Source organism: Vipera ursinii (genome assembly GCF_947247035.1).
Source record: "Vipera ursinii genome assembly, chromosome: 1".
NCBI classification, from domain to species: domain Eukaryota; kingdom Metazoa; phylum Chordata; class Lepidosauria; order Squamata; family Viperidae; genus Vipera; species Vipera ursinii.
Genome location: NC_139512.1, coordinates 60,949,106 through 60,961,273, shown reverse-complemented (window position 1 = coordinate 60,961,273; position 12,168 = coordinate 60,949,106). Strand labels below are relative to the sequence as shown.

General features: G+C 35.4%; 1 protein-coding gene across 3 annotated transcripts; it reads left to right on the top strand.

Moving 5' to 3' along the window:
- Positions 1–299: 299 nt before the first annotated feature.
- ACTC1 (actin alpha cardiac muscle 1) lies at positions 300–11,562 on the top strand (the record flags this gene model as incomplete). 3 transcript variants are annotated; one of them, XM_083348042.1, is made up of 6 exons in its annotated part: positions 300–428; positions 3,270–3,465; positions 6,544–6,705; positions 8,025–8,216; positions 10,708–10,889; positions 11,419–11,562. In XM_083348042.1, the coding sequence occupies 6 exons, from the start codon at positions 300–302 to the stop codon at positions 11,560–11,562; spliced, it is 1,005 nt and encodes a 334-aa protein (XP_083204168.1). The 3 variants fall into 3 exon arrangements, with proteins under 3 accessions (XP_083204168.1, XP_083204167.1, XP_083204169.1); XM_083348041.1 differs by having other exon boundaries at positions 3,141–3,465; XM_083348043.1 differs by lacking the exons at positions 300–428; positions 8,025–8,216 and having other exon boundaries at positions 3,141–3,465.
- Between the last annotated feature and the right edge of the window lie 606 nt (positions 11,563–12,168).

Sequence of the window (12,168 nt, the reverse complement as noted above, 5' to 3'; positions counted from 1 at the left end):
GAAGGCTACTGCAAAGCTTGTAAGCTGCCCTGAGTCTTCGGAGAAGGGTGGGATATAAATGGAATTAAAATAAATTTAAAAAAAACATCTGAATGTCTTTCTGCTGAAGCAACTTGTACGTTTACTGCTGGTCCGGGCTTAGAGGAAAGGGTTTCTAGAGAGATTTGTTGGTGTGGGGGGGGGGCTTACCCAAGTTCGGGGAGTCTGGCCGGTAGGCGGAGCCCCCTTCCACCTTGCCGCCAGCGATGATGAAACTTCGCTCTATTTTGTATTTTGCAGCTCCCGCTTTCCTTTCCAAGATGTGTGACGACGAAGAGACCACCGCGCTGGTGTGCGACAATGGCTCAGGTTTGGTGAAAGCGGGCTTCGCGGGAGATGATGCCCCCCGAGCCGTCTTCCCTTCCATTGTAGGCCGACCTAGGCACCAGGTAATGCTCTCTGGGCGCTTCCAAGGAACAGCAAAGGGGGAATAGATGTTTTAAAGACTGTGGTTCAAGTGTATGGTCCAAGCACCATACAATGCACAGTATTTCTTGTCTTCCTCCTTCCCCCAACCCAGCATCCATTCCCACTTTGCTTTTTGTACATTGTATTTTTACTGTATTTGCCCTGTACACCGCCCTGAGTCCTTCGGGAGAAGGGCGGTATAGAAATTAAATTATTATTATTATTACTATTACTATTATTATTATTATTATTATTATTATTATTATTATTATTATTATTATTATTATTCTTTAAATCATACCTGGCTTCTGTAAATATTTTGATTTCTCAGCCCAACAGAGATTTCATTGTGTCCTCAATTTCTTTCAATTAATATCTTGTCTGTCTATCTACTATTCTTAATTTTTATTATTTTATTACGGTTAATTTATTAAGAATATTGATTACAATAGTAAAATCCACTACAAACTAAAAGCAATAAGGAAATGGAATAAAAATGCAAAGAAAAATAAGATGAAAGAAAAATAACATAATAAAGAGAAAAATATCTAAAGAAGTTACTTTTAGCCTTCAAGAAGTATAAACAAATTTAGTAACTCTTCACAGTCTCTAAAGTTACATGTATCTGTTTATCCCATATCCCATCTCTGCTCTATAAATAAACCAATAAAGGATAATCTTTTTGGTCTTTGTATCATAGAAAGTCCATAAAGTGTAGCCAGAAGTAACAACATATCATATTTTAATATTGATCAAATAAAGCAACTTTACATTCCTTTTATTTTTAACAGTCTTAATTGTTAGTTCATCCAAATATTGTTATAGGATTTGATTTTGATTCATTTCTGCTTTGTCCCATTCCACAGAGTTCATGAAGATTTTAGCTCTTCTGTAAATCCAGGAGAGTAAAATTATCCACATTTGTCCCTTTTAAATTTCCCTTTTAAATTTGAAACCTCAGCCAATTTATTTTGTAGAGCCAGTGAAACATCCTTTTCTAAATCATTCTCTTGGCCTCTCAGTTGTAAATCCTCTTGAAATACCATTTCTATTTTGTCAGATAAAACCTGTTGCAATATTTCTTCAATAACATTTTTTGAACATTGTTTATTTATGGAAGCAGAGATCATTACTGACATTATTGATATTGTGACTATTATTTTCTGATTCTATTCTTCAGAAGTCTGATATTTATATTGCACCATCTTGCAATAAGATTATATATATATAATTATATATATATATATATATATATATATATATATATAATCTTGCAATAAGATTATATATGTATAAATTATTTATCTAAGTTATGTCTTGTAAAAATAAATGATCTATTTTCCATGAAAAGCTGATTATACTTTATTATTAATTCCAAAATCTTATTGTAGAAATTTCAATTTCCAATTTTATCTGGACCTTTAGTCCATTTAAAACTTTCTAAGATATTGTTTATTTCAGATTTTTTAAATTCTTTAAGATTTTCTTTCATTCAGAATTGAAGGCAGATTTACAAAGGGTTTTCAAATGGCAATCTGAAGGTCTCTAATAACTTAGCACTACATAACGAGCAATTTCCAAAAGTGATTAGAAAATGAGGTTTGTGACCTTAGTAAGTTTCTGCCATGGTTGCAAACAAGATGACTAATCCCATCATTTCTCAGTGCTCAAGTCCACAGGAAACCACTGTCAAATAGTCTCTTTGGAGCACACATGGGCAATCTCCTATTCTCTCCTTTCTCTTTTTCAATCTGTTGCATCTCTCCTCCCTTGTTTCATAGCACTTTTGCTGCATTTCTTTTTCTCTTCCCATCTTTTCTCAAAATCATAAACATGTGAACTTCCTTAAACTCTTTTTAATTTTTATTACTACAATATTGTAATTGGTATTTTTCTTTTTTCTTGGAGAAGAGTGTTTAGATTCAGGCTATTTGGTCATATAAATAGGCGTTAGTATCTCTTGCAATGCTACACGTTCATTTTTGTAGCAGAAATTACAATAATGTGCAAATTTAAACCAGGACATTTTTTCCTTATTGAAAATATAATGTAAGAACACACACTAATAACTGCACCTAGCTCACATAAAGGGAAAATCCAAATTGGAGCAATGCTAAAGGGCTAAATAAAAAAAATCTCTCTGACTTCAAAGTTGGTGAATACAAATTCAGAATTTAGAAGTGAGTCTGCACTGCTGAGTCCGTAAAACCCACTTGCCAAAATCAATGGGTTAAGGGGGGTGTGTGGAAATATTTCTGAAGATTGCAGACTGAATAAATTACTAGTAAGTGTTGCAGGGATCAGATTTTGAGTGTAAGAAGGAATGCTGACCATCACTGGTTTGGAAGTGCAGAGATCTGCTTTTTGTGTTCGAGAGAGTAAGAAGAAATCTACCAAATTACACCTCATAGTATTACTTTACCCTCATGTTACATACCTTTAATGGCCAACCAAAAGAATGAAACATTTATATGTACATTAGATTCAAGGATCTGCACACAGAAGTCAGTGGTTTCATGCTGTGTATTTACAATTTCCCAACTTCATACCCATAGATTTATTAGAATTCAACAGCTACACTGGTGAGTTATTACTGAAGTGTAAACACACACGGAGGGCGTTTGGTGGAGAAAGATGGTGGTATCAGGTTTCTGAATCCATGGCATTGTTTTTCATGTCCCTTCTGCCTTTAGGGTGTCATGGTTGGTATGGGCCAGAAAGACTCTTATGTGGGTGATGAAGCACAGAGCAAGAGAGGCATTCTGACTTTGAAATATCCCATTGAGCATGGAATAATTACTAATTGGGATGACATGGAAAAAATCTGGCACCATACTTTCTATAATGAACTGCGTGTTGCCCCTGAAGAACATCCCACCCTGCTCACAGAAGCTCCTCTGAATCCCAAAGCCAATCGTGAGAAGATGACCCAAATTATGTTTGAGACCTTCAATGTGCCTGCCATGTATGTGGCAATCCAAGCTGTTCTCTCCCTCTATGCTTCTGGACGTACTACAGGTAAAAAATAATAATAATTAATTGTTTTCCTCAGCAGATTCTTCCCTTGAGCACTGACCCAGTAAATACATATTAGAAACAGACGACATGCTGGTCTCCCTTCTCTTTCTTTTTTCAAACTACAATTACAAATATTTTAGTATTGGCCATTTTGGGTGGAGGTGATAAATTGAATTCAAAAGCCACTGAAAGGCATCAGGTTGCCTAATATAGGTGTAGTCCTCAATTTACAACATTTGTTTAGTGACCATTTGAAGTTACAGTGGCACTGAAAAAAGTGACTTATGACCTTTTTTCACACTTATAACTGCATCCCCATAGTTGTGTGATCAAAATTCAGATGCTTGGCAACTGACTCATATTTATGACCGTTGCGATGTCCAAGGGTCATGCGATCATCTTTTGTGACCTTCTGACAAGCATTGTCAATGGTGAAGCCAGAGTTACGTAACAATCATGTTACTAACTTTAAAAAAAGGGATTTCCTTAACAGCTATGGCAAGAAAGATTGTAAAATGAGGCAAAACTCATTTAAATGTCTCACCTAGCAACATAAATTTTGGGCTCAATTGTAGCCCTTAAGTAGCACTGTCTCTGAGTTGCAAAACCAGTTCATTTCATTATGATGCAGCTTTCCCTAATGGACAGAATTTCAATTCATTTCATGAAGGAAACCATATTTCTTCATTTAGTGGGTGGATTAGAAAAATGCCTGTGGGGGGTCAGCGTTGCAGATGACACTTGTATAATGCAGAATTAAATTCAAAACAAAAATGTAAAACCTCAGATTTCAGCATTCTTGCAGCTGATTATGAATGGTGGTAGTATTTAATTTTTTAAAAATAGTACCAACCAATGAAATGACACAACTCTTGAAAGTTTAATTGCCTCGAATAATTAGCATTTCTTCATTTCCTGCAAATTCCCTTGGACATTATAATGATTACAGTGACTTAATATCATATTGATTTAGAGAGAATGCCCCCATCCTTCACTTTTGAGAAACTGATGTCTGAATACTACAACAGTGGCAGCTCAAATATATTCATATTTAAAAATTATCTTAAGAGGAGAGACATAATCCTTTAATGAACACTGCTTGCTTACCATTGAGAACAGCATTAAGTAGAAATTGTAATTTACACATGAAAGGAATGGCAATGTGGTCCACTTCACTGAACCAGAAGTGCAGTTATGCTATGTATAACATGGGCAATTATTGCACATAGCAGGTATTTTCATATAAAGCTATAATAGATACAAGCCCACTTCTATGCTACTTTTCTACAGTTTTGAAAAATAGTATTTCCTATTTCTGTGCTCAGCATCTAAAATAAAGAATATCACACCCTTATCCCTCCTCATCTTGAAAAGATGGAAAAACCACTGGTTTACCATATTTCAAACACCCATATTAATTACTCTCCTTCATATATTAAGGTAGCAGCATCTGAAGTAGTTATTGATCCTATATGATCTCACGTTATTTGGATCTCATAGCAGCTCTTCCCGCCTAGGTTCCTGGTAGATGTGTGAATTCAGAATTCTCACCAAAAAGCTATGGTGGCTGGAGAATTCTGAGAACTTAAGTGCTCTCAACTTTAAATCAGGTTAAGGAAGGGTGCCTTATAACAGGGTTCCCCAACCCCCGGTCTGTGGACCGGTACCGAGCCGCGGAATGCCAGCAACCGGGCCGCACAAACAAGGAAAGCCCCATCCATGGGATATAGGCAGCACACAAAACCACACACTCTCCGGTCCATGGAAAAACCTCTCTCCACATAACTGGTCCCTGGTCCCCAAAAGGTTGGGGACTTCTGCCTTATAACATATTGGAGACTGCCAATATGTTGGGCCAATTAGTGCTAGGAATCTCTTTGAAAATTTTATAGTCGAACCATTGTTGAGCTCAGTCAAAAGGCAAAGTTTTCCTCAAACTGAGCTTAGCTTTTGATGGATATGGACAATCTGTGTTCTTGGTAACAATAGCATGGACATTATTTGCTATTGCTTCATTTCTGATGATGATGATGATGATTTTACTTCCCAGCATAGTCTATAATGTTAGAACTTTATGGTGGTCTCCCAGCTATGCACTAACCAGTCTGATCCTGCTTAGCTTTAAGGGATAAACCAAATTTAACAGATGCTGCCAATAAATGTACTCACGTGCCCTTGATGATCTCCTGTGACTGCCATCGTCCCATCTTCTTACCATATATGTTAGTTAAATAGTCTAATAGATTTAGCTGAGATCAAAGTGAATGCCCTAGTACAGGGGTAGGCAACCTTGGCTCTTTTATGACTCGTGGACTTCAACTCCCAGAATTCCTGAGCCAGCTGTGCTCAGGAATTCTGGGAGTTGAAGTCCACGAGTCATAAAAGAGCCAAGGTTGCCTACCCCTGCCCTAGTAGGAGGGATTCAGGCAGTTGCTTCCACTTTTGTGATACTAGACATTAAGATAAAAAAGGATGATTTATTTTATTTTATTTTATTGCATTTATATACCGCCCTTTCCCTGAGGACTGATGTGGTGAGACCATGAAAAAAGTACCACTGCTGAATATATCTCAAGGACCTGTGTGCATAAAACATGGGAACTTAAGAAGAATTGTCATCTATAATAGACAAATTTAAGAGTGTATCCCCGTATTAGAAATAACTAGTTCAGATTCAGCTGAATGACACAAACACAGTGTTCTGCTAAGTTATTTGTTTATTAAAATGCAACATCATCAAACTACTATGGGATGACATAAAAATGAAAGGAAGACTATAATCCATTGAAGCCATTTTAATTCAAAATTGGTTCAAGGAAGAATTAAGGTCTACAGCTGGCTGAAGTTAAGAAAATATTCCCTTTGGCATTTCAACTTGTAAGACACTGAGAATTACTGAGGAAGGTTATGTTTCATGCTCATCTGTCACATCAGACTTTAATTGCACATTCTCATTGCGTATTGATTTTTTTCTAAACTGTTCACCTAACCTGCATCTGGAGAGGTTGCATGACATGTGCAAGAACATTTTTTTAAAAATGCTGATATTATAACAACTTGGGCATTTCTGTTTTACAGGTATTGTCCTTGATTCAGGGGATGGAGTCACGCACAATGTCCCTATCTATGAAGGTTATGCTCTTCCACATGCTATTATGCGTCTGGATTTGGCTGGCAGGGACCTGACTGACTACCTCATGAAGATTCTGACAGAACGTGGCTATTCCTTTGTAACAACAGGTAATTACAGTTCAAATGTACTTTGACTAATGTTTTTGCATCTGAAAAAGGAATTCAGAAAGTTACTGTTAATATATATTTATATAGTTGAGTATACACATAGGCTCAGCAGTAGAATTTTCAGTGTCGTATCAAATTAAAAAGTTGTGTGGGATCTAGATTCAGTCATATTTAAAGCATAACTCTTGAAACTAAAGGGGTTTTAGTTCAACATGACTGATTCCAGCCTCATTTTTTAAAAAAATATTTTTATTGGATATTTTACACGAGTAGAAATTCTCTCTTAAGTTATACCACAGTCTGAATTTTAATCCTTTTAACCACATTTCCCCCATTTATTTATCTCTATATTATAACCAAAATTCTTAAGTCTTTTGATATTTCAATCTTTAACTTCTACTTCTTCCATTTCAAACTCAACAAAAGTTTATACATTTTAGTAATCTCAAATTCTTTATTTTTACACAATTCATTTTCAAATTCTGTCTTACGTTGTTCAATTCCAGTTACCCTCCTATCTATATTAAATATTTTTATTAATGCATATGAAAACATTAAAAATAAATTCTTCTGCAGTCCATTGTTTTCTTTTAACTTTTCTGTTTTCCTACATTTACCATTTGTCTCTGTCTGCTGTTTCTTTTTTTTTATAAAAGAAACCATTAAAGATATTTTAGGGCACAGCCTAATTTTATAACTTTTGCATATTCTTATTAAGGCACTTCTAACATTATGGTTTTTAAAATCTACGTAAAGTTTAATGTTATCCTACCATACACTATTGGTTCTAATCTCATTGATTTAATTGTATCTATTTTAATTAAATATAGTCTAACATATAACTTACAACTCAAATATATTTTTGTGTGTGTCCATACAAATATGATCCTGCTTGATTTTTTTTTAAAAAAACTCCCTTTACATTCTTTATTGGCGCATTTCATTATTTGATGCTTAACAATGCCCCATAAGATTAATCATTAAATTAAGTCATATCAATAAATACTTGGAATTATTTAAATGTTTTCTATAACTGGAGCCACCACACTGTACTTTTCTCCTCTTAAATTCTGTTCTTATACTTTCTATTTGCTTCTGCATAATCTCTATTTGTCCATAATTTTTCCCCCTCATCATCAGTTATGGTGAAACCCCTGTATCTGATCCAACTTCTAAGCATCTTGGGGGAAAAAATTACCCTGAGGACATATTGAAAGAGTAATGATCAAAATGAACTATGGGGAGAGGATTTTTAACTTCAGTTTTGCTTGCCTTTGTCTTTTCCTTCTTTCTAAGCATTTTTGGTTTTGTCTTTACAGCTGAACGTGAAATTGTCCGTGACATTAAGGAGAAATTATGCTATGTTGCTCTGGACTTTGAGAATGAAATGGCTACAGCAGCCTCCTCTTCTTCGCTAGAGAAAAGTTATGAGTTGCCTGATGGACAGGTCATCACAATTGGGAATGAGCGTTTCCGCTGTCCGGAAACCCTCTTCCAGCCATCATTTATTGGTAAGGAATTCTTTTACATGGAAGTTTTAGCTTGAAGTTACTTTGGTCTTGGCTGGCTGGCTGACCATATTAAACTATTATTGGCTGCCGTACTGCAATAAATCAGAAATTAAATTAAATTGAAACAAATACAACTCACTGCTAAGCTTGTAAAGCTGCCCTGAGTCTTCGGAGAAGGGCGGGATATAAATGGAATTAAAATAAAAATAAATAAATAGAAATACTCCACATGTATTTAAACCACTTTCTCCTACAGCAACATTAAGACATATTTTGAAATAACTTTTGGAGGAACTATGGGTGTTGGACTCAACACACTGGGAAGAACCACAAGTGGCTTTGCAGCCTCAGGCTATACATTTGTATACAAAAGGATGAGAAAGTAAAAGATAATCTTTCTAAGAAAAGAAATCCATGAGTTAGTGTACAGCTGATTAGGAATCTTGTCTTGTGTACCAATCTACCTATATTATACACACTGTTGGAGGAATGTTTGAGTACTGTTGTTGACTACAATTAATTCAGGGCAATTCCCTGATTCCAGGACTCACCTGGAATCTCTGTACCTGCAATAGAGACATCTGTCCTGGACACAGGTGGCATCATTTTATCACTGTAATATTTTAAAACTACCTTGCAAATGTGACTGACATTTCTAATTTTTAAAACAAAGAAACATAAACCAATATAACAGTGAAACTGGCTACCAGCAGCTGTTGCTGGAGAGCTCCCATTCCATGTAGCCAAACAATTTTTAAAAATCCTGCATTCAGTTACTATTTTTGGAATGCATTTGCCTCCTATGTGGAATTATTGCAGCAATGCCAATAAATAAGTTTGTCAGAAGCATAGCAACTCTCATTTTGATCTTAATTACTTACACTGAAATTACTCATTCAACGATTTGAGAATTCTCTTCAACAGCAAAATTTAAAAAAATGTTTAATTCTTGGGCACATCTTCATCTCTGGTTGTCTCTCTACTTCAACATACAATGTGACTATTATCATAAATTAATCCATAAGGCAGGAAGGTCTGCCAAAGGCACAAATTCCTTTCCTTTTGTGGTACAAATGACTTCATGCATGATCATACTGCTTTGGGTATAAAGGAATATATATTTAAAAAGCACAAAATACCTTTGAAATACAGTTTGGTTTAGTAGTTTAACGACTATATTCAAGAGAAGAATTGTAGCCTGGCATAAATGTGCTTAAAGGGCTAAATCTTTTTATCCCTCCACAGTGTTGAATTTAGAATGGCAGTCTTGACTGTGTCAGATCATTATCTTGCTAATGTCAAAGTGAAGCTGAATATCCTTAAAAAAAGATGGGTTTATTAACATGGCATTATGGCTTGGATATGTGTATTTTTTCATTTTTGGTTTATTTTGATTTCAGCGTGGCCATCTTGCTTAATTGTAGTACATTTTAGAAGGTCAATTTATATAAAATCAGCTAAAATGGAAAAAAACTATATTGGAGCAATGCCTAAGACTTGTATCCTGTGATCACTTAATGGCCCTGAGTTTTTTTTTTTAAAAAAGCAAGTGTAGATTCATATTCTTTGCAACTGATGATGCATCCAATCTTTCTAATACAAGCCTTATGGATTTAGGAGCAGTTGTTCATCAGCTGTTGCCTTGTTATAGATCTAATTTCAGTTCACTTTAAGATGCCACCTGTCCACTAATACATTGGAATGTAACCCTTGAATTTGTATTTCTGGTGTAAGTTTTTCTTATGCTCACTGCTAAGCTTCTGTTCTTAGCTTCATTTTTTTTTTGCCTTCCTAAATACAATCTTGACTTTTTTGTCCATACAGCAGAGATAGCTGCATCAAATGATGCAATACATGAAATAGAAAAACAGGTAGCAAAAATTATCTTGTATAAATTGCTGCAGGAGGAGGGGAAAAACAATAACTATGTGAAAATCTCTGATCTACATTTTTTGTCACAACAAAAGCAAAACAAAATCCTTCCTTCCAAATTTACTTGGACTTAGATCAAGTGTGATTTAGGAAAAAGAGTTAATTCCCAACCTTTTTGGATTCAAAGGTTGCATAATACATTTTGTGGAAGAGTGAGGGCTGCAAAGTAGATGATGCCTTGCAACATATGCAGACAAAGCTGGGTTTTTAAGGGGACTTTGGGAAAGATTTTTGTCTCTTAATAGTGCCATGCCTTCTTAGGACTTACATGTGCACCCAGCTTTCAAGGGGTAAAAATATGCAGTCACTTTTCTGCAACTGCAAAAAAAGGGGCATCTATAACCACTGAGTCCAAGAATTCCGTATGGCTATATGTGTGTGGCTTGCTCATGTCTAATGTATTAATTCTGCCTTCTATTTTTATAGAAAATTATTTGATAAATGCTTTTTTATTTTTACATTTTTTTTGTATAGCCTTCTGCTATTAATAATGCTCAAATGTTGTGACTCCTGTATACTTCATTGGTCAATAGCCTATCAATATTCATTTCTTTCCAAGGTATGGAATCTGCTGGCATTCATGAAACTACCTATAACAGCATAATGAAGTGTGATATTGACATCCGTAAAGATCTGTATGCCAACAATGTACTCTCCGGTGGTACTACCATGTACCCTGGCATTGCTGATCGAATGCAGAAAGAAATCACTGCTTTGGCTCCCAGCACAATGAAAATTAAGGTGTGAGAATTTGTTTCATATACCAAACTTCCAAGTCCCTGGAAATTGTGCTCTTGAAGAGATTAATGTAACTTTGTAAGAGTCCTAACTAAAGGTTCAATAAAATCTACAGCCAGTGCTTCTCAAGGGTTAGAACTGTTTTATTGAACAATGCTCTTCTCCACGGCCTTAGAATGGAGAAACTTTCAAGTTTAAAGAATGTATTAATTGGAAAGGAAGATTTTTCTCTTTCCACTTCCTAAAAAAAAGTCCTAACCGTCCATTTTATAATAAACAACAATAACTAACAATGTACCCCCTATATTGCTTTGCAGCTCAAGTAAGCAAGACATACTTTTTCTTCACCAAGATTTTCATAATTCTTCTACCCAAGTCAGAATTCAGATGTAGAAGTTTAGTACAATTTGTGCACTGATGTCTCACTGTTAAGAAGTCATTGTTATTGGAAACAAATTCCACAAAGTTATGTTGCTGAGAAACCCAGATTGATGTAGCTCCTTCTGAAATCTTGTTTATTTTCTCCACTTAGATCATTGCCCCCCCTGAGCGGAAGTACTCTGTCTGGATTGGAGGCTCCATCTTGGCATCTCTTTCAACCTTCCAGCAGATGTGGATCAGCAAACAGGAGTATGATGAGGCTGGTCCATCTATTGTCCATCGCAAGTGTTTCTAAGCATCTTCCCATACCCATTGCCACAAATTACCCACTCAGGATGATGTGCTCCTTGAAGTATTTTTTTCCAGTAATCCTTGCTGAACTAGGTTCAGTTATAATGTACAGTTTGTTTACACATGCCCGTGCAATTTATTATGCTTCTTTGAATATTTATTGCTTTATAAATAAACAAGATCTGGGATTTGCAACCTAAATATGTTATATAGTCTGATTTATTTTTTTAAAAAAATAAACCTGATGATAGCATATTTTTTAAAAATAGTAGTATTAATGTAAATAAAATACGTAGACAGGAATTTATTTATTTATTTATTTATTTATTTATTTAATTTATATACCGCCCTTCTCTCAAGAGACTCAGGGCGGTTAACAGGGCAATATGTAAAAGACAAATACAAAAGTTAAAATTATTAAAACATGATTAAACAATGCCCATAGTACAAATAGTACAAATTTAAAATTAAAGTCATAATAACAAACCCACCCCATCCCATCAGGCCAGGCCCGCTTCCTTAAAGAGATGGGTTTTAAGGTCGCGCCGGAAGGAGCGGAGGTCGGGCGCCATCCGGAGCTCTACCGGAAGATGGTTCCATAAGTCCGGTG